Raw genomic sequence first — 24,090 nt, forward strand, 5'->3', positions numbered from 1 at the left:
AAATATGCAAGCTTGGCTTATCAAATCATTCAGAAAATGCCCTTCTCCAACATACAGAACAATACTAATCAAAGAAAAGGCTTACTACTGTTCTTTTTCTTTTGCCTAATGAGCTGGTTAGTGTCAGAGCAGCTGAGGCTAGTTTAAATAGTTACAGTAATAGAGACATTTTCCTAACTTGGCCAAGAAAATACATAGAAGATACATAAGACAGTATTAGTAAGGCCTTTAAATCTTGGAAAGATAACCACTGATGAAAATTCATATAACTCTGTAGGTGTCCACTGAAGTAAAGTTGACACTACCTGGACATTAAGAACTACAGTATAGAAACACATTGCGTGATCGGGCCAACTTTGTGATTCTTTGGGGACAGGATCTGGAAATAGATACACAGAATACAGGCACAGAATAAAAAGAGGGGTTTTTTTGTTTGTTTGTTTTATTAACTATTACATGGAAGACACTGTAGGTAAAATGAATTACTTGAAAACCTTTTCAGATTTTCCTGTTGTTTAAAGGAATTCATACGTAAATACATTCTTCAGTTAGAGACGTGACGTTAATTTAGCATAACGGTTAACAGAAGGATTAATGTGAAATAATACTAAATTAATGTTGTATTTGCAAGTTATAATTTATTATACAGTACATGACTATTATACAGTACAGTACATAAAAACAAAATGGTAAAAAGCAACAGTCCTCTGCTGTCTGGGAGCAGGGATGCATTAATTATACAATAGCAGGAGCGCGGGGTGGCTCTGGCTGTAAAGCTGCATAGTCTTTAGAAGTCACTCAGGCATGTGTTACCTGAATTACGTGACCACAAAGCAAAGCTAGCTAGGTTTCATTCCAATACCTCATCAGTTACAAAAACAACGTTTCATTGCAATTTGTCACATGCTTGTGCCTGTATTTGATTTGTCTCACTGAAATATCAGCTCCTCAGGCCAAATAAAGAAGCTGTTCACTTGAAAGACGTCTTTCAAACACAAGAAAAATAAATGAACTTCCAAAAAAAGAAAGTTAATGGCTACTGTGCTGCAAATCTGATTTGCATATGCTTTCTAGTTTCTGTATGCTTAGATCTCTCTCTGTTATTTACGCTTTTAATGTGCCTGATAAGCTCGAACTGATACCAGTCAAAATGCTTGCACAGCCTACTGAGAACAGCTAGATGTAAGAATGGTTAGAATTTGTAATTAAGAAGGTAAGGTAACTGTCCAGTTCTTAAGCTCTGCCCAAACATGTAGAGGTTGTACACACTCCAGCATGTACATGACCTACACAAGTTATTGACATTTACACATTTTCTCCTCCCTCACATAATAGGGGAAAAAAAAAACAAAACAAAACAAAACAAAAAAAAAAAAAACAGCTCCACCATCTCTGTTTCCTATGCTTGTCATCAGTGCTATATAATAATTACTACTCTTACGTTACCTCTTTATTCCATTTTAGGTCCGGCCTTTCCCCATCACCATTAATAATGGTGGATTGAATCTCAAGGAGCTAATGTTGAAGAGGAAATTTCAAGTATCAAAATACAAAATACCAAAGGCCTGCCTTTGTATAAGTTGTTTGAGGTTCAGGTATATTGTCACTAAAGCTGTCAACTTGCGTTGTGGTCAACTGTTCTGATTACAGTTTGCCTATACCAATTTTTTGTTTGATACAAACAACATACAAATCAGAAATTTAACTTCTATTCTAATGGTCAAGGAATTATTTTGCTGAAGAGTATTATTATCCATATAAGATAAAAGCATTGGCTATCCTGCTTTGAAATTTCAACCCATGCACCTCTGAAGCATGCATGCACATGCATACTGGCACACACCTGCAGCATTTTCAGAATAATCTTTTTGAAAATTTCTATATATACATACCACAACAGGATTCTCCATACATCAGCATTAAAAAAGCTCTTCTATGTAGCACAAAGTAGCTGGACATCAAGAACCTAATTTACTTCACCTCCTTATTAATGACAATAGTGATGTAACTTCAGTGAAATTCATCTCTGTTTGGATCTTGCTAGTTAGTGTTCTAGGGATTTTTATTTTAGGTCTGGTGCTATGCAGTCTAATCAGCCAGTAAGGCTCATACGTATGCCATTCATGCATGCGTCATCTCCTAAAAACAGAGGGATGTTTGTCCAGACAAAACCCTACATTTAGGTCCTCAGGATGAGCAAAACAATGAAAATTAAGAGTTATTGCTTCTGCCAAAAACACTCTCAACACATCAGAAAGCACACAGCTTAGACTAGACAAACAATTTAGCAGTACGAGGATGCAGGGAATTCGCCTTCAAAGGGATTTTTGGCCTTCTCTTGTTTTTTGCCTTTATATGGACATAAACATTTGAAACTCGAGGGCTGATTACGCTTGAGCTGCAAGAGAAAGAAGGAGTGCTATTCCCCACATCTACAAACTTGCTCTCCGGTGTTTCACCTCTCATTGCTGGATGCAACACAGAAGCTGCAGCCTGAAACTATAGCTAGTGACCAAAGATGGAACTGAACAAAACCTCTCCCTAAGAATCTTGCAACCATGTAGGCCCAGCATTTGAGCTAAAAGAGTAAAGAGATACAGCAGGCTAGATTAGGCTGCAACAAAAGAAAGAAAAAACCCACTATTTAGATGAAAATTACTTCTATTGTCCGTTTACAGGACACAGAGAAAGCTTGCTGACAATACAACATTCAGTATTTATTTTGAAAAGCCATGTTTCAACAACTCAAAATATAAACACACTGCAGAAGCCACCACCTTCAGAAGCCTTAAAACAGATGGCCACAGAGAGCGTAGGTTGTCAAGCAATCGTGAATTTTTCTTTAGGGGTGCCCTTTACAAGTGCCACACCACCATGGAAATTGATACAAGCACTAATGCCTATGTTGCACATTAGCGTGTAATGCAGTACAGCACACTGGCTATACAATACACCATTGCTCATTACATTGCTAGGCAATAAAACACTATTTAGGACAGCCATATGCTTGTCGACAACACAGTCAGGAAAAACTGACTATTTTAATGAGGGAAAAACAAAACTAACTCCTCCCCAAAGTCAGCTCTTCTTTTTCATGGTAAATTAACACCAATTAGCTACTTTCTTTAATCCAGATCTCCAACTTGCATACACCGTGCATTTTATGCTCACCAACTAAAATAAGCGTAGATAACTATATCAGAATGCAGCAGCAGACAATTTAAATTATAAATACAATTGGAATTAAAAATATTACACTCTCACAAAATAATGGAACTTTTTCCCATAACAATATACCCATTCTTCAGTTCTGGCTGCTTTGACAAGACAGTTTAAGTATTGACAAGTTATTTCCCACACAAAAACAAAAATAATAAAGTGTTAGCCATGAGAATTACAGGGATTAAGAGGCAGAAAAGGGCCCTCTTGCTGAAGAAAAAGAGGATTTTACAGAAAACATCATGTTTTTTCACTCTATAAAGCTAAAAGCATCTTTATTTGAAAAGCCTTGTTACCAGTTACCTCCTTGAAAGAGGGAAGACAACCACAACTACCTAGGCTGTAAGAAACTGGGCTCAAAATACTTTTTGAAGAGAAAAGCACACACAATGTGTGTGCTTCATTGAGCATATAACTTGAACAGTGCCCATCAGTAAAGCCTGCACCAACAGTGTATGTACTAGAGTTTCTAGAGAATAACCTATGAGTATGCTTTTAAACTTACCGTTTCTCCACGTCATTCCAATCATTGAAGAGCCTTTCATTTTCTTTTTGCAGGTGCTCATTTTCGGCCTGAAGTCTTCCTAAGCAGTCCAGGCAATGGCCAATCAGCTCTTTAATCACTTCAACCGGCCTCGAAACTCTCTGCAGCTTCAGAGATCCAAGTCTAAACTAGAACAAAAGGAAAAAGTGAGTTACCTCACCAGTACTAGAAGGGTCACAAAATCCCGCTTCTGAAAAATATAGACACAAGCTTTATTAGGACAGACATAAGGAATATGTTAGTCTTTCAGTTCAAAACATTATTGTAATAAATTTGCCATTTTACATGCCAATTTTCTATGCACTTAGTACATGTTAATGGATACCCGTCATACAAAAAGCACAGGACGTCAGCACTGATGTACCCTATGATGGGTACGAAAAGAGATGCAATACGCTATAGCAGCAACCTGGTCTGGTACAGAACAGAGTGCAGTCAACGGTACAAAGGTGCAACTAAATGTTTTGGGTAAGAGGCGTTTCTGATGGAATGCAGAAACGCAGGAACTGAAAACCTTATACTAAAAACATTGTTCTTGCCACCTGCTCAAAGAAATATCTAGCTTACTGCCTTTCCCAGGAACCACAGCAGCAACTCAATCACATAAATACTACTGATATATAAAATAAATATTAACTCTTTGATTTAAAGTAACTTTATAAATGCCTATCTATGATCTTTACATATACCCAAAAAAAGGAAATCTATCCCATGGGTTTTCTCCGTAAGGGCTCAGTCACAAATTCTTAAAACCTAAATCTAATGAAACAGGTAACACCAACATTTTCAGTGAGATTTAAGGACAGGATCTTGAATCAACAGTTGTATTTCTTGAACAATGAAGATGATATACAGAACGTACAAGTAGTCTGAACACATTTGTTCTGACGGGCAGAAGACTGTTGTTTCTACAATGCTCGGGGAGTAACAGCTAAACAATATGCACAAATAAGTATCAACTAAGCTATAAACATTCAAAGCACAGTGAAGATAAGATGCTCGTGATGACTGACAAAGATGTTCATGGTGACTGTTTGAGGCAGCTAAAGGAAGAGAATATTGGGCTTGCTTGAACAGGGTCCCAAATACTATCTGAAGAAAAGCAAAGCAGAGATGAAAGAACTGCCTTTGGTGCTCTCACGAGGGTAGACAAAGGGGAATATAAACTATCTTAAGGTGCACTTCCACTGCTTTTTAAGCCTTCAGAAGCCATACAACACATTTCTGACACCTCTCTCCAAGACTAGCAGCACATGCTTGCTCCTCCATTAAGGAAGCACCACCATTTACTTGCCTGACTTGGCAAAAAGCTAGTTCAGGGAGCTGATACAGAGACAAGCAATTTGGGCTAGACCACATGATCTGGATTTTGGTCAGCTTAAACTATTATGGAAGCAGATTTTTCAGGAATGGAAGCATCAAATGACTTGACTTTGAAAATACTTGCTGGAATATAGAGTTAGTGAGGAATGCTTGGAGGGAACCTGGGAGATTTTGAAAGCATTCACAAAACTGTTGTGGTATTTCTCTGTGTAATTAATTATATTCCTCTTTTTGACTTGAAGACGACATGGCAATAACATCTTAAAAAAATCACAAGTGGTACATGCTAGGGAAGAGTTTGATCTGAATTGTTGTATCTCACCTACTAAAATTAAAAAAAAAAATCAAATTTCATTCGCTTTTCTCCTCACATTAGTCCATTTTACTCAGGAACACATGGCAAGTAAATAAATTAAATAAAAGTTATCCTTGAAAAAAAAGTATTTCTTAGCACTTTTTAAAAAGTGTAATTAACCACTGCAAAGTTTTGCTGAAAAAGGTTGTGTAAAAACCTGCTCACAAGGATTTTAAAGGTACTATTTGAAACAAGTAACAGTTCTTAAATCTAGATTAGATAATTTATCTGTGGGAGGCTCTGCAACTACCCATGAAATCATCACGAGCTTCTTCGGTAAGGCAATTTTATCAGCACATAAGGCAAAACCAAAAGTTTAATTTCAGATTAGCCACTGACTTTTTCTAAATTCATGTGGACAGTCTGTAACATACTGTTTTCCTTTAGCCTATGTACATTTGATTATTATAGTTAACTGTAATAGATAAGAGATGCATTTGATTTATTTTTGGAAATAAGATTACATTATCAGTAACCCACAGAGTGACGTGTATTCCCTGGATATCACACTTGCTGTTTGACAGCATTAACAAAGATGGACATTTGTGTAAAGGAAACTGTTTTTCATCACTTGCAAGCCACCACCAAGCTATATGGATAAAGAATTCATGCCACACTTAAATTCTAGCCACAGAGATAGAGAAGCACACTAGCATAGATAAATAGAAATGCAGTCTTCCACATTCTTATATTGCAGAGGCAATAGGAAGAAAAGCTAAATGCTTCTGCCCTGTACTTTTAATATAATCAATTAAGATAAGGCAAATGCAAATAATCAGGACAAAGTCACGTTGTCCAACTTACAGTTTACACAGCACAAGACAATAAAATATCAATACTCCTAAAGCAAGAGAATGACAACACATTTCAACTGAAAGCTTGGTTCTACTCAGTCAAAACTGTGCTAAATACACAGCTAGACATTTCAAAAGTATGTGATTATAAGCAAACACCAACCCAGTCTCTTATTTAAACAAATTGTATAAATCAATTCTGCTAGTGTAAAGTGGAGCTTTGAAACTGCAAAACACATCCTCCGGGAACACTTTCATAAAAAGAATTCTGAAGGCCTGTGTGGAAAAAGCGCATCCTCTATAATAAAAAAAGGAAGAAATCAAATCAGGCTTCTGGGCACACTATCTTTTTTGATGAATTCTCCAAAGAGAGGCGGGGGAGAGGTCACACTGCAGACAGCAGAGGCAAGAAACGCATTCCAGCCTGATTACCTACTGCTGATGTGCCGGCAAGAGAGGAGGTGCTGGCCAGATTTCCTACACCCCTAGCGAGACGCACTGAGTTAGCTGGCTGTCTTTCTAGGTGTTCGTTTCAAAGTCCAATCTTACTGTGACAATGCTGGAACTGAAAGCAACTCCTTATACCGTGTGCATACCAACCAACACAGTAATAGACAGAATTTAGTCTTCATAAAGCAGTAACTTTTATATACTTTCTTATATGAAACTTAAATGCAATGATTTCCATGTCTCATATATTATGATTGTGGCTGCTTCTAGAAGGTCCACAAAAGGTAAGCAAAGCAAGACTTTCCATAGGCAGGTGCTCGCATGTCAGCAGGGAAAAAAAAAAAAAAAAAAAAAAAAAAGATACTTCTGCAAAATGCCTATTCCTCCATATTTTTTCCCCCATCATCTAATGTTAACAGAACACAGTTGCAGAAGCACATTACTCTGGCTACCTTGCAGCTACCTCCAGCAGGTCAGTGCAAGAAAAACATGCAAGGTTTATTAGGTTATAAGGCCCTAATTAACCCAAAAGCAACATGATACTGGATGTGTGTTTTTTGCTTTGCCCTCTTCATACAGAATCAGTATACAAGGTATACTGAAAAGAGTTTTTTCCCTGCGTGTTCCATACGAAATTATTCGTTACAATGAGCTACTATACTGCCAATTTAACAAACAGAAATGCTAACTGCTAACAATAGTAACGTTATCTGAACAAATTATAACTGGTTGGCATTTGCCCCTGTAAAGAGCCTTGAGCTGAGAGACTGATAAGCCAAAAAAGCAGCCAAATTCATTTCATTTCTAAAGTATCACAGCATTCATAAAACAATATAAAGAAAATGAAGTCTTGGGACTCTTCCATTCTGAAGTCCTACTGGGATCCCAAACTGGAAACCAAACTGGTAAAGGAGTAGATAGACAAAATAACAAAAGTTTCAGATCTAAGGATTTTAAGTTCAGGATAGACTTGTAATTTGCAGCACTGATTACGATAAAATTCTGTTAAAATAAAATGTTTGAAAAGAAGTCAGAAAAAGAAAAGGCGGGAGAGGGGTTTTGTTTTAAAATAGTGCTCTTCTTGTATGCAGCTAAAATGAGGAACATATACTGTCCTTCATTGCCAATACAGCTGTAGTGAGTTTGGAAATAATTCTAGCTAGACCAGCAGAAATGATTAAAGGTCAAGATAGCACTAAAAAATAATAATAATAAAAAAAAAAACTAAGTAAGAACTGAAGATAAATAGATCTTCCTTACTGCATGAGTGAAAGCTGAACTTTGACACTTTATTAAACTGATTTTAAATATAGCATATCTGCGATTTGGATCACTTTTCCCCTTAAGTGTACTAACTATCAATTTTTTCAGGCTGATTTTTTTTGTTTTGTTTTTTTAATTCCTGCACATTACTAAAGTCTCTCTAGATCAATTTATACTTCTTGCTATTCACCAGCTGTTGCAGCTCTCTCTAGCTGTGTGTCATCTGCAGATATAATTAATGTACTTTCTACTTCCTCTTTCAGATCATTCATGAAAATACTATGTAGAACAGTGCAGCACTAAACACTTCATTCATACAGAGAATGACCAGATCTGGTAGAGGTCTCAATGGACAACAGGCTGACTGTAACTGATAAACTGCTCTCCTTAAAAAAGCAACACTTAAAGATATTAAAAGATGAAGATGAATAGAGAACCATTTAAAAAGTTATGTCGCCTTCATCAGAAATCATACTCAGAACTTACCCATTACACCAATATTTTAAGCTAGAAATAAAAATGCAAACTAAAAGCTTATGAAGAAACTTGTTTTCCCATCATCACCTCTCTTCCCACTCAGATACTGACTGCCTTATAATTTACAGATGAAGAAGCAGCTACTTCAACTATAAGACAGAAAGTTTTTTGAAACAAAATAGGAAACTTCTCTGAAACATTTTTGTTTCTAATGATGTTTATAGGGAGATGTTTCACTCAGGAAATACATAAGTCATTAAAATGTGAATCAAAACATTTTTTATGGAAATTTTTAAAACTATATGAAAAATTACTTGTTTCTATAGCAGTGGTGAAATTAATTTTCATTTTCTGCTCAAAATATATAAATATGCATAAATACGCTATATAGCCTTGGCATTACTATATTCCCTAGCATTGAAAGTATCATAGATACAGCGGTAAGTATTAGAAGTCAGGCACAGAAAGACATTTAAACAACTATTTCTGTGAGCTCTCTTCCGAAGCAGAATCTGAATCTAGACATTAACACTGCGGGCTAATTTCCAACAACAATAAGTTTTCATTCTGACATATCAGTCTACAAGGGGGAAAAAAAAAGAAAGAAAAAACACGTTGAAACTTCCCGTTGCATTTGCATTGCTGGCCATGATTTCTTTCTATACCACTTGAGAACCCAGACAATTCCTTTTAACACTATAATCTATTTGTCTCCAAAATTTATTTAGGGTGTTATATACTTTCTATAAGCTTGATGTTATGTCACAGAAACCACTCTGACACTTGATTTAGACATCCATATTTTGTTCTCTCTCATCCTGGCAGGCAGCAGCAGCTGTATATTGCTATCTGTCTTCTATTTATTTTATATACTTAAATCCTCATCCATAACATCTTGCTTTTGTTCCTCTATTTCGAAAATAATTTTACAAATCATTTTCACAAATGGTGTATTTGCAGTTACTCTAGATCCGATTTTGAAACAAAAATTCTCCTATTGTGTGAACTAATTCATGGAGTTTTAATTGCAGGAATTCACCTATAGCCTATAACAAAATTTGCTCAAACTCACTTCACTTATTTTCCACTTTTCCTACACAATTTGGCCTGGGACTCGGAGATCCATGCACTCTACTTCAATCACTTTGTTAACAATCAGCTGGGTTAGCACAGCTAGTAAGTTTTACATACTTGCAGACAGTTGCTGCCTCCCACAACGTAGTGTCTAAGCAAATGTCCTTTCACCAGGGAAATATCAATGAAGGATGTGAGGGGAAAAAAACATCCACATTGGCCCACCAGCATGGAGCAGCTGCATAGTCTCTTTACTATCTTCATCACGACCTGCAGCCTGCAGGAGCAGATGTGATCCCTGCATTGAGGCAGTAAAGCCCCACAGACTGATGTAACACAGACCCTTTGGTCATTGCCCTGTCCTGAGCATCCCTCAGCACCTTTCCTATACTAAGAGGGAGCTACAGTGGACAGATATTTCTAGGACAGAGATTCTTACTAAAACATGGTCTTTCCACGTTACCTAGCATGCCCATTCAATGGGCTCTTTGGGAACTATGGAGGAAGAATCAGGGTATTTATTTTCATCATTACAGAGCCCATAGTCTGAAACAGTACGTTTTCAATCATCAAAAAAAAGTCTTAATAAATCTTTAAAGCCAAATCAACACACACACACACGCACACACACACAAATCCTTAGGATAGCACTTAATTGCACCTGAACTTACGTCACATCTGTAGGATTTCAAACAATCTAGATTTACCAGAAAATACACAAAAAATCCAGCAAAATTAGTTTTATGGTTGTCTAAACCAATGGTTTACTCGCTTATTTCTCTACTCTTGCATAGATTTATACCTAGAAAGTTTTGCTACAATAAGGCATTAAAAACTACCAGCCAAACTTTCCAGAAGTGACCTAATGGTGACCTTACATATGATAAGTACTGAAAGTAGATTCTTTATCAGACACTTAGAGATTAGCCACATCATACAGAACAACACTGAATCATTGCCAATGCTATGGTAACTTAAAAGAAAGATGCCCCTTGCATCTTGCATTAAATTAGGCTGTGTAAGAGACAGTAACTTTCTCTCCTCATTGGAGAGCTGAATTTCTGGCAAATAAGATTTAAATATTTATAGACTTACCATTGTTATTACTGGTTAAATGTCAGCAACTTGGTCTACTTTCTACAAGGACAGACTCTGATCTAAAATGGAATCAAGACTTTGATTAAAAAAAAAAAAGGAAGGGTTTCAACTATGAAAACTCATACACATCTAGAAGAAAATGTCAAAAAATTCATGTAGAGTTAAACAATATGACTTATAAATGATGATGCTGACACTCAGCTGCTTACACAAAGGAAGTATTGTTACATATTTGAATCTGGAAAGCATTATACCATTTTTATTTCCTAAGTCAATCAGTGAGTGGCCTTGATTTTTTAAAGCTGTGCCACTGTTATCTCCAGGGAAATCATTCAACAGTAACCATGACATCCCTGGGTGTGGTAAAAAAACTGACTACACTAGACTTGCACAATACAGTGATGACAATATGTGAAAGCAGAAGTTGCTTTTGTAACAGCAAACTCTAGGAAGCTCGAAAACTTACAAAGTACCCATAACAACCAAGAAATCTTGCCAGTTACATCAGTCAGTATAAGAATATGCTCATGAGTTACAAAAATCAAACTGAAGAAAAAATTCCTGCCTTTCTCCACTCTTGCCTTTACCTCCAGTAATGTTACGAGAAATGCATTATTTCATCCAAAGAAAAATATATCTCCCTTCTTGACGAAGGCATGACAGCCACCTATTCTGAAGAAAATCTGCTGATATAAGCAATTGCTGTTTTTCCCCTCAGGATTTACTACAAACTGCACAAATCTTCCACATAAATTGCCTTCATACTTGCTCCACATCAACTGATTAAATTCCATCTGGTTTCATTAGTTTGTATGGCAGGGGTTCCCAAATATTTTGGAGAGTGCCTCACTGTTTCTCACATCCTCAAACCCACACATTCATGGCACCATGGCTCCCTTATGATTGCAATACATGCAGGCCAGATCTGTACAGTAAATTCAGTAGAGCTTGGAACATCGCCAGGTACTAGAATACAACTGTCTATAACACGAGAACAGCCACAGCAGACCTTTGGCCCATGTCAGCTAGCACCTTACCAAGCCATTCCCAGGTACACCCTACAGCACCCCAGTGACCATTCCCAACAGGCAGCTTGCACGCTGCCACCCTGCTTTGGATGCTAAGAGAGTTTAGTCATATGGACGTAGTCTGTCCCGTGCCAGTTGGCCACTATGCTTGGGAACATACCCAGGAAAATGTACTAGTCTATACACAACCACAGCAGTCACTGGAACAGCCCTCTATCAGGTTTACAGCAGAAGCAACTGTATTTGATTAGATTATGAAGGACCAAGACACACTGCAGAAGGAGCTTTCAAATTTCCCTCTTGAGGGAATGTCCAGACTCTGAGGAAAGAAGCAAAAATATGGCCGAAAATTCTCTGTCAGTTCCAAGTCTTCTCTGCCCCTCATGAACCTGTGCAAACTACATTGCAAACCAGACTGGAAGCAGATTCTAGGCTGCCAATGCCTAGACCATTTTTTTAATCCACCCTTTGTCCATCCATGCAGACCATAATGGCTTTGAACACAAGAATACCATGGGAAATAGTGTTGAGAGCCTTGCAACAGTCCAGGTAGCAACACCCGCCGCTCTCCCCTTGTCCACAAATCTAGTCATTTTATCACAGAAGGTTATCAGGTTGGTCTAGTCTGATTCATCTTTGCTAAATCTATGCTGACAGCTCCCTGACCTTCTCCTTCATGCAGCCAGAAATGTGTTCCAAGAGGAGTCCCTCCCCTCTCGCTGTTGGAGACCTTCCCCAATCTCCATGGCTTTTCAAATAAGAAAAATAGTCTTACAAAGACCAGTCTTAGTACACTTGAATGCGGCCTGTCCGGTTCAGAGGACTTGAATAGGTTGTTACACTGAAGAAACTGCCTGTCTCCTGCTGAAAAATCAGTCCTGCTCAGCAGTTTAGATTTATTATTATTACTTGGATTTCCCTGAAATTCTGTAAGCTCTACAGAAGTGCTGCATTTTGACACTCCATATTTGAGATCATTTGAGCAAGAAGTTAACATAAATTTCCACTGCCCTGTTCAAGAGGAAGAGAAGTTCTCTGAAGGTTTAGATATTGTACCAAAATCTGAGCATTTTCCTGAGACCTCAGTTCAGACCAACTCTTTGTAATCACAGGAAACAGCATCACATAAGCCCTTTTATAAACAGATCGAAGTTTCCAGAAAAAAAAAATAGTTTCTTGATTTCATTAGTCCAGTTGGAAAGCTGTTCAGCACATTTCTAATTTGCTTCCTAAACAAACACAGGCCCAATTTGTATCCATTTGCTCTTGGAGCAACATTGTTCTTTAGCTTACAGAGTTCTCCCTCCCTAGTGCTCAGACAGAGCTGTGGTTATTTATAGATAATTATTTTTCTCTGCTGGTCCTCATCCTGTTAAACTACAGCTAAAAGCAGTAGCTTTGACTGCTTATATGGCCTGCTCTTCATTTCTCGTATCATATAGGTAAGGCTTCCTCCTAAACTGAATTTGCATTTCTTGACTGTGGATGAGCAGATTTGTATACATAACTCTCAGTTTATACCATGAACAAGTAAACCATACAAATGCATAGAAAGTAAACATGGAACTTGTATTACTTTGCATATCATCAATATTCATTCTACTTTCATATTTCATTTCTTTCCCTCATCCTATCACATTTACTCAGTGTGTAAGAATCACCCGGGTATGGAGTTTATTGGTATTTCAGGGAGCCCATTCCTTCAGATAGTTCTGAAATAAAAAGAGGTAAAGAAAAATAAGTACACCAGATACGGCTTAAATAAGTATATATTTTTTTATACTATGCTATGTTGATAAGTAAGAGTAATTGTGTGTGCCAATAAGACACTTATCCAGCAGCAAACTACTTGTTCTCTTTTATCATTTATATCTATGCATCTTCCTTTACAGTCTTTGTTTCATCTTTAAACTCAGAAACATCACATTTCACATCTCTGTGGAATAGACTACTTCTCTGAAGCGTAATCCCCCCAGTGCTGAGAGGGTCTTTAGCTACTGATTTTTGACAGCTGTGACACGGTCTGGTCCAGATCTCGCCAGGCTGTGATTCACTAGCTTAAAGCACTCTGTAATCATTTTTCCAAACTTACTCTAAAAATTGTGCTCATGAGAACTTTTGTTTTTCCATTAACAGTAAGAGGAACTGATTTCCTGTGAAAGGCTACATACAATAACACAATCTTCAAATGCTTCCATTAACTTGGCACTCATATGTCTCAACAAAAGCCCAAATGATGTCTTTATATAAATGAGGTGCATTTCAAACATAGAATGAACCGAGTAAAGTTAAAGGAAAACTGCAGTGAAGCAATGTTCATCTTTCAAGCTGCTAAGCTACAGAAAACTACTACTACTTTTTCCTTGATTTTAATTGCCACATACAGCTGAATTCTTTGAAATTAAAAATATACTGAACACTAAAATGCAGAGCAACAACACTCAGCATCTGAATGTTAAGCATTTCTTCCAATACTTCCAATACCCATACCCGGGTGATTCCAATACTTTGCCTATGATAACAATATTCGATTTCATTAATAAAGATCTGAGTAATTGGAGTAAATAAGTGAAGGACAAAGTTGTAGAAAGATCAGGTGCATTAGTGGTAAATCAGAAAAATAAGTACGGAGCAGACAATTATAGATTATAGTTCCACAAATAGTGATAAAAAATGATTATGTAAAGAACAAACAACGCAAGTAGTCACTGGAATGGTGGTTGAAATTACAGTCTCATCATGAAGACTTTGGCTGGTTTGTATTTTATTCATACATCCAATGATTATAGCTTATTTTGTACTTCTCCTCCTTTACTGTTCTCTTCTATACTTCAGGTAAATACTCTCCATGTAACTCCCTACGTTATCAGATTCTGGAACAAGTTTGCAAAGACAACTGAAGCAGGCCTTCCTTAAAAGAAATTTTTTCATCTTTTCCCTTAGTAATTCAACGGCTCCAGGAATAATCAGATACTTTCCTACCTCCTTTAATAACAAGCAGGTCTGTGAGCAATGGAACTACTGAAGCCTGGTTTCCTACAGTTAGGACTCTTGTGCTGGATCCCCTGATGTCTAAGGAGGTGTGAAATGCAGTCAAGGCTTTTCCCTTATTTGGGGCATTCATAACTTCTTTCCCATGAGGATTCGCTAGTGTCTAATAACATAGTTGATCTCACTCCAAAGCTTTTTCCTCAGCAGACACATGAATAGGGTTTCTTCTCCATCCATCCACTTGTTTCCATGAAACTAGCAGGAACGTGATATCTTTGAGACTTCTACTCCTGTCAAATCTATTTGAAAATGGCCAGTAGTTTCAAAAGTTATAGTGGGAGGGAGAAGGACGAGGTAAGACAACTGGCAGTCAGCAGAGGTGCATACAGCTCGATCACATACCTTTATTTCCCTAAGACGTAGGGAAACTTGCACTTGCATATATTGTTATTTTTAAAACTGCTTTAAATGAACTAGGAAGCAGGCTTCATTTGGAGATCTCCTAAGCTTCTTTTCTTCCTTGTTACATAAGACTTACAGCATGGCAATCATATGATAGACTCCAGATAGAATATTTGGATTCAGGTCTGAGGGCTTAAATTCACAAGCAGTTCACATCTATGTTAATTTTAAGATTTCAGAAAGAAAGCCTAATAAGATAACTTATATCAGAATGCATTTGCAACAGGCTAAGAGCAGAACATGGGCAATTACCACAAATCAGCTGACACACAGAACTTATCACACAACAACTTACTTATTTTTGCTTCCGCAGCTTCAGACCCCCAAACAATGAAAAGATTTCTATCAAGGATTTTTCATTTAAATGCAGAATATTGCCAGCAGATTATGTTCAGATTTCCAACTCTCAAAAATTATTCTAGAACCAAGATCATTGAGGGAAATTCTTTAAACCAGAAGCATGAAGCTCTTTGGCTGAACAGTTAATCTCAAAGAACATATAGCTTGAACATATTACACTGAAAAAGACCATGTAACACTTCTGCTGACCCCCAGAAAAGTTTCTGCAAACATTGTGAAATCTAGATCCAGATAAATGTGCTTTTAGCACAGATCTCCAAAATAAAAGCAAGGCCTGCGGGAGCGCTGGTGATATTACTGTCAGTAAAAGTTAGAAGGTAACAAAATATGAATGATTAATACTTTCAAGATTAAAAAACCCACCACCTTATTATGTGTTAGCTGCTGCATAATGGGAGTATTTTAAAACTACCTGTCAACTGATCATATTCCTCCATGCAAAACCCAGACTGAAACGCTCTTTAAAAACTTTAATAAAACATAACTGAAATGTCTAGAGTAATAAGTGTCAGATATGAAGACAACTTGTCTTGGGAGCTACTTCCATTCAAGTGTTGGCCTTTAGGTTTGGGAAGTAATGGAAACTATAAAGTGCTTCTTGAATACACCCTTGGAACTAACACGCCAAGCGTCTGCGGTAATTTAAGCCCGACTCCCCCTGGATCTGCTGTACTCTGAGGGTTAACATCTTGATGATTGCACTCAATTTTCTCGCTTGGAAAGTAAATGTATAACCACGTGAATAAGCATGAGATAATGCCTAGACCAAGGCAAAATATAAAAGTGTTCCCAACTAAGTACTACAAACAATTTTCCAGTATGAGTAATAACAGAGGATTCATTTAGAACAGGCACAGCCTGTTTTCGGGTGGCTTTCCCCTTTGTTTACAACATCCTTTCAGTACGCTGACGGCCACTTGCTAAAACATTTAAGATCCAAATGCCTGGCTACTAATAAAAACTCCATTCAGCAGAGTTATTCTACCACACTTAAAGTGAGGGATTGAAGCTTTTTCTCTCTAGTACTAAACTCACCTATGTAAGCTGCATGGTGCACATCTGCATATATCATGTCCCACTCACAAACATGGAATTACTCAGTGTATCAAAAGATGCAGCGAATAGGACAAATTCCTAATAAATCTGAAATCTCAAATATCTTAACTACATACAAGGATACAGCCATTTATAAAAAATATCAGGATGTGAGTAGAATATTTACTTCCACCTGACTGTTGAAAACAAAGAAGTCAAGCTTCTTATTTTCATGTGGAAAAAAAGAAGCACCAATGCAGATTCAGGAATGCAGTGAAATAAGGTGAAATAAACTTTGAGTTATGTCTACCTACTCTTCCTGCATCTCTGTTCTTATTGTTCAATGTGCTTGATCATCTGTGAAAAACTCTCCCTAACTGCTTTGAGTCTTAAAGTACTTCACAGAGAGAGGTCTTGGACACCCAAACATAGGCTCTTTTAACCTCAATAACCATGTTTTCTGTCTTTCTTCATACAAGAATTTTAGACTATCATAATTGTTGAGACATCTTTACATTAGACAGTGAAATTGAGGAGTATTCTCCTCCATTTCCTTGTAAGGGGCTCTCAGAGAGGGATGCAGAAGCGTGACAGGACCAAGCTTTGCTCTAGACTATACAAAACCTAAACTCCTCCAAGCTGATATTAAAACAATTCCACAGTATAAAAATTTCAATAGTTGACAGATTCTCACTTTCGTTTAAAAGGCTTGCGCTTTTGACACAACCCCCCCAGCAACAGAAGCACTTGTGACCAAGGTGCTTCATCATACAAAACTGCAAGGAACCTGCTAAGCAAACCCAATGCCCCACAGGAAATTAGTTATAGTACAAGACAGACAGCCAAGCTTGAAAAATTTACAGGTTCATCAGTGGCACTAGCATATTATTTTCATCCCCATTAATTCAAAATAAATGGACAGCGTATCACCCCTGCATTCTTCAAATGGCTGCAGGAACCATACTATGATTTCACTCGCAATTAATCTGAGAAAAAATTCCAGCCTCCTACCCATTCTTCTTTAGATATACTCATCTAAACAGAATATGATGAAATGGAAGCTGCAAACAAACTGGAAAGTCAAATAATTAAAATCTCATTTTTAAAAGCCATTAAAAAAAAAAAAAAAAAAAAAAAAAAAGGCAACCTGGGCCAGCAGCAGCTCAGTACACAGTATTTCAGTATAGGAATGACTTGGGAAAACACCATACTCTAACCAGCAGCTCGCTGAATATTTCCGGCCTTCAGTGGAGCATATACAGCATCACTCCAGTGCATTTCAGGATCCTAGTATTCAACTCTCCATACATGTTAGTTTGCTCCAGGGCTCTTTAAAGGAATGAGTTACATAATTACTTGGGTAGGAAAACAAGGGCACAGAAAAGAAGGACAGTTCATTTCCCAGAGGTTACCCTATAGTCAGAATAAAAGGGAATGGATACAGCCTGCTCACCACTTGCTTCTCCAAGTGAGGTGAGGCACACTTCCGAGGCAGTTTTGTTTGGTTTACACTGTAGGCATACTCTGGGCAGAAATTAAAAATTAAAATAAAAATTTAGTCCGGCAGTACCCAGACTCATTACGATAGGAGGATCTAAATTGAAATGCTACTGCGAAAAATAACATGTTATAGTCTGCCATGCAAGTGTAATTAAAATATGGGCATTTTTATTCAAGAGGCACAGGTCATTTCAGAGTAGTTACAATCTTCAACATTACCATAAACGCAGTTCAATTTTAACATTTTTAAGGTTGCTTTGAAACCAGTCCAAAGATGGATGGAAATACGACATAAAGCAACAGGACCTCCCCAGCCCCTCACAAACATAGAGGGTATAGGTTCTAGAAACTAAGACTTAGATTTCAGTGATAAGATATTATTTCTGCAGGACATGATTTTTTCAAACATTTGTCAGCATATATCAAGCAAGTAGCTAAATATGGAATCATTAGCCTGCTTTGAATTAAACTTAGGCTAGGAAAAGAATTCAGTTCAATTACTTCTGAGAACAATTAATGTAAGCAATTCATGTAAAATAAACATTTTAGAAAGTATCTAACCGTGAAGCCTTTCAAATTAGAAAGTTTTGAACTCTTAAACTTTCTATTTTTTATACCTTGAGATCATTCATTATTGTGTTGCTTGGAATTCTGCCTTTTAAATAATTGCACGCACTATACAACAAATGAGATGATACACAATTTAAAGCAACATTTAGGAAACTTTCCATCTGCAAATGTTACCTGATTAAATATCGTTTTGATGAAGCCCAAAAGCACATTCATTCTCTCTTCATCCAAAGTACATATTTACATATAAATGTGTATGCTAAAGTTTAAAAATAAACCTGCTTTGAAATAGTATAAATAACTCCAGTCAATTTATTAGTAAATTGATTAATTTATTACATTAATTTCTCCACTAAAAAGAAGTGTATTTGACCAGAGTTCTGAAGGAAGGAGCAGGTTTCAAGGAGTTTTCCAAAGCAGCATAATTTTGTAGTGTCGGCAGTAGGGAAGCAACTGACAAACAGAGCAAGAGGTGGAGGACAGAGAAGGGAACGACCTCTCTTCCCAGCGAATGCCGTGCACAGATGGATTCGAAGCGATTGCTGAACTGCAATGTCAGATTCATTCACTGCTCCTACATGCTCGACTTATCCTCTGTCCTACACAGAATCCTTCCACGTAGATTATTAGGATATACATGGAAAATGCTTGCATATAAGGAACTCCTATCATATACCTATACTTCCACTAAAATTAAAGATTAATACTTTTCTTCTGAAAATTCAAATCCACAGAGCCTAGTTGAAGTTTTTTGAAAAGACAGAAGAGACATACCTACAAAACAACCTAATACTTTAAAGAGATGCAATTACAGTGTGTGCCTTTTCAGAAAGGAAGCCTTCACTAAGAGATCAGAAGTTGGACTAGGCTCAGTTGAAAATATTTTCCTTGAAATTTTATAAATTCTCATCTGCAAAAGAAATATGGTTAACAGATAAAAATATTTTAAGACAAAAAATCATTGCTAGCAACACAAACATTTACTTTTTTCCACATATTTTCAAAAGCTGCTATTATAATGTATTTAGTGAATTATTGTTTGCTAAAGCCAAGAGAATCCATGAAGAAGGAATGTGCTCATTCCTCACAGTTAGAATTCTACAGAGCATGACTGATAATTTCAAGGCATCGTTACAACATGTTAAAACACGGCCTGCTGAAGTTGCAGAATTTTAATTCACTTGAATCTGAACTCCTGGATCAGTCCTGCACCAGTTCTATACACTATTTGCCCTGGAAAGCTGTTTTCATTTTTTAAATGGCTCTGTGAAATATGTTTCTTATACCTGTCGTAAAAGGTACGGTGAATATATTCCGTGCCTAAACTGAAATATATAGTCACTAGTATAGTTATGAACCATTAAAAATACATGCCAGTTGTAAGAGCAAACCAGTTACCAGGGTTTCAGCCTGCAGTGCTCTGCAGTAACATGGTAGAGCATCTAGCCTCCCCTCCTTACAGTCCTGTGTGTTGTTAGATTGATGCACTGCTTACCCTTGCAGTGTTGCTTTCTCTCTGAACTTTCTCAGCTACATTATAGCATACATTGCAGCTGCTCGTTAGACTAGGAGCTTAAGCATAAAAAAAGGAGGTAAAGCCATACCTCCTGGACCCACTCATCACGGTCGCATAGAGTTAGTTGCAAAATGTAATAGAGGCACAAACTTTTAGAGACCCAGGGAAAAGAGCCAGGACTCCGCTATACCGCAGCGCAATTAGACAGCACCAGGTCTAAGCTTTCAGACTTGGGGACATGGGTAGGCTCCCTCAAGACCACCCCAGTTGCACGTCAGACATTTGAAAAGGCCATACCAGCATGCATCGGCCAGCAAGAAAGGTCAATCTGGGAAAGAACACAAGAATTCCATTTCATCTTTAACATGACTTCAGTAGAGGAAAACAGCATTTCTCAAGCCTTTTAAACCGATTTCCAATTCATGAGAAAATTCTTCTACTACTTCTAATATAGACTTTGGAATACCAAAAAACTGATATAAATAAATTCTCCCTTCTGTATTGTTTTGCTGGCTTGCAAAAGTAAATAAAATATAGGTATCTAAGAGGTTTGTTTTTAATATAAACAAACAGATTACCATGTTTCAGAATAACAAAATGCTAGCAGTGGAACACTTTAAAGGAACTGTACTTGGATCAGTGCTATTTAAGATGATCAAGGGAAAAAAGGGCATACAATGAGGTGGTAAACACAGCAAAAGTTAAAACACATGTATTTCAGTTAGCAGTGACTGGAAAAGCGAGTGGGGGAAGCAGAAAAAGCAAACAATAGCCAATTCTTTTAAAAGCTCAAAATGCCTCTTAATATCAGGTGTTAACAATCAATTATCATCATTGAAAATTAGTATGTCAATGAATGGGGAACAAGTTCTATTGAGACAACACATCTGTGAAAAGCCACAACACTACTGCAAACTTGACCATTTTCTTCAGTCACTGTCAATACAGGGGGTCCATATTTGGTACCTGTACCTAGTCCGCAAAGTTGCCGTGGAATAACCAGACTACCCTACACAGGCAAGGGCCTGACCTAGAAACCTGTACACAGAGAAATGTAAAAAGCTTGAGTTTAATTTTATAGCAGTATTCCACTGCCACAGGGACATTGTTCAGTGAGGCAATAGAACAGCCTCGAGTTAGACAGCCTCTCCCATGTTCATGCAGGTCCTTTCTGATTAGGACCCAGCAAGTACTTACACGGTCTGAACTGTCACTGGATAAGCAGTTACCTCCAAACGCCAAACATAATTTCCCTAAGGTTATCACCGATCTGGTACACAGCACTGGTAACCTAACTGGTTTACTCCAAATTAAAAAAAGATCTATTCCTAACTGAGGAAAGAGCAAAGAAAAGATCCACCACTATCTCTGAAGCTCTCAAACTGATCACCGAACTGATCACCAAACTGGATTTCCCATTAGAGTAACGCAATAGTTATCTTCAGCATACACATGCAAGACTCATGAAAATTCTATTTTAAGCAAGTCCAGTTTTGTGCACACAGAATATATAGATGTATGTGAACAAACTCTTGGACAGAAGCCATATCTAGTTCTTGGACAGTTAGTTTAAACACATAAGATGCGATTATTTATTTTGAGCTGTAAGCTTAAGGAAGTACTGCTTTCAAGCTCTACATAGCTGAACTGGAATGACTAGTGGTGTGAAACAGCCCAGATTGTGAGCAAAAAGTGTAAAGTGATTATACCAGCCCACACAAATACAAGTGAGAGATGAACCAGAGCAGCAATGCAGCAGACTGGAATGGCTCTCCACTGCCAAATCCAAAAGCAAAGAACTCATTAAAAAAAGAGAGAGAGAGAGAGAGAGAGAGAGAGAAAGAGGGGGGGGGGGAGAGAGAGAACCAGAAGATTAAATATATTTAATGCACATAAAAATCCTGAGTGAGTGAGATTGTCAACATCCTGTTCTTGATTTGCAAAGTGAGGAATATTATTTCACATTTTGCAAGATTACCACCCAGTACTCAGTAGCCAATTTCACTCAGACCAACCTCAGAGCTCTCCAGATTTCTTGGCAGAAAAAGATTTAAACAATCGTTAAAATAAATAAAACTTCAGTAAAGACACTCAACTTTTCTATACAAATATCTTTTCCCCTATTTTAAGCCAGATGAAAGTGATGGTACTAATTACAGTCAAGACTTATCCTTACCTAGTAAGGATATCAAAGAAAATAGGCAAATAGGTAGTCGCCTTCCATATTTCTGGTGTAATATTATTTATGTCAGAGTACATCAAGATTCACATATGTAGCAAGCTTATTCTTTTTATGTTAGTTTTTATCTATTTAAGTGCAATCATTTGAAAATGTTGGAAATCCAAGTGAGAACAGGATTATAGTAACTGAAAGCAGAGATGAAATTTCTGAGAGGAAATCAATAATCATGAAGAGCTTCCTAGAGATGAAACTCCCCTGTGAAGCAGTCTTCCACAGTAAACAAAGGAAGCTTCATTATTTAAGCTTCAAAAATATGCTGGAAATCTTTTAGTCTTCACAATCTACAGTATAGCTTGAGAAATGAATGCATTTCTCTATATACCATCTGCCAAGTCCATTTCCAGCATACTCAGCTTCTACAGAGACAACAACTAAACTAGCCCAAAATACCAAATACCTGCATTAGATAATTTCCCAACATAACAGGTCAACCCCAAGAACTACCATTCTAATTACTTTCAAAACAAACACACACACAAAGTATTAAAAAGCTACCAAAAATTGTAGCAGAAGTACAAAATGAACATTTTCTCTCCAGGTTTTCATAGTTTCATCAGCATGGTCATATCCAGTGAATCTGAACACTTGCATTTGGAAGACATCACAAAATCTTCATAAAGTGTCAAGAAAAATGAAACACTCCCAGAGAGCAAATAAAGCCATTGACAGTATTTCTATAGTGGACAGTGGAACAACTGTAAACATGCAAAGGACTCTAAATTGCATTATATAATTTAGAAGACCATAACTAAGCAATGTCCTTAAGCTAGTCATATTTTATTTACATAAACATATATATACATATATAAATCTACCTATATTTTTCACTTTTGTTTTTTGCCTTTTTTTAAGCAGTTACAATAGTCCGAGCCTTTCTGAACATTAACAAATGTTAAATATTTTGCTATTCCAGCACTGCAGTTATAACTCCGTAACAGAAAATGGTCTACCAGGGTAGCAGCAAGTATGTATCACCGCTTCAGTCTGCGTGTAATACCTTGAACTATGTTCAATTCTAAATAAATACAATCTGCAATGGAAGAACAACTACTACTAAGATAAATCTGAACAGGATCTTACAACATCTGCTCCCTGCAGAACCTACGTATCTAGATTGTGTACTGGATTTTTTTTTTCCCTTACAACAGAGGCTAGAGCTGAGCTAGCGATCCCAAAAAGACAGTAGTCACAAGAATCTGTACTGTGCCTCAGCAAGAGTTATGCAGCCATTTCCAAGGGAGATGTCACAATCCCAACTGAATAAAGAGCAACCTCTGTGGTTGCAAAGACTGTAGATGCAATGAGATGCAATCAAGACAGCAAGTAAAGTTGCTGTTTTCAACTGAAAAAAAAAAAAAAAAAAGCTTTTAGTTTGAGGAAGTTACTAATAAACTCTAAGTCAGTCACACAGATTAGTACTCAAGAGTAGTGTTCCCTGAAAGCCGTAGAATAGCCATCTAAAATTGTGCAGTTACAAAACTGTTTTTAAGAGACATAAATCTCTTGCCCCTATATTATGAGGCAGCTCTCATCAATAGAGAACAAAATGGTTTTGTCATAATCCTCCCAAGAGGAAACACAGCTTTTTGCAGAAGAACTGGAGGATACTTCAACGTCAAAACTAGAAAAAAAAGTCATAGCTATTATGAAAACAAATACTGTATTTCAAAACCCATGGGGAGGATCCTGTTGAGCAAGAGGTCAGAAGTTAGTGTTTGTCTACTTATTTCTATAAATTGATCATTAGTTATAATTCATGAACTTAAGTTCTCTATTATACTGTGATTAT

The 24,090-nt window shown here is 37.1% G+C and overlaps 1 protein-coding gene across 3 annotated transcripts in view; it reads right to left on the reverse strand.

Moving 5' to 3' along the window:
* The window catches only part of XRCC4 (X-ray repair cross complementing 4), a 187,311-nt gene that overhangs the window by 100,291 nt on the left and 62,930 nt on the right, over positions 1–24,090 (reverse strand). For all 3 annotated transcript variants that reach the window (XM_062599841.1, XM_062599842.1, XM_062599843.1), the window contains exon 4: positions 3,725–3,891. In XM_062599841.1, the coding sequence (XP_062455825.1) occupies positions 3,725–3,891 (167 nt within the window). The remainder of the gene's footprint in view (positions 1–3,724; positions 3,892–24,090) is intronic.

The sequence above is a fragment of the Rhea pennata genome, chromosome Z (genome assembly GCF_028389875.1).
Source record: "Rhea pennata isolate bPtePen1 chromosome Z, bPtePen1.pri, whole genome shotgun sequence".
Classification (NCBI taxonomy): Eukaryota; Metazoa; Chordata; class Aves; order Rheiformes; family Rheidae; genus Rhea; species Rhea pennata.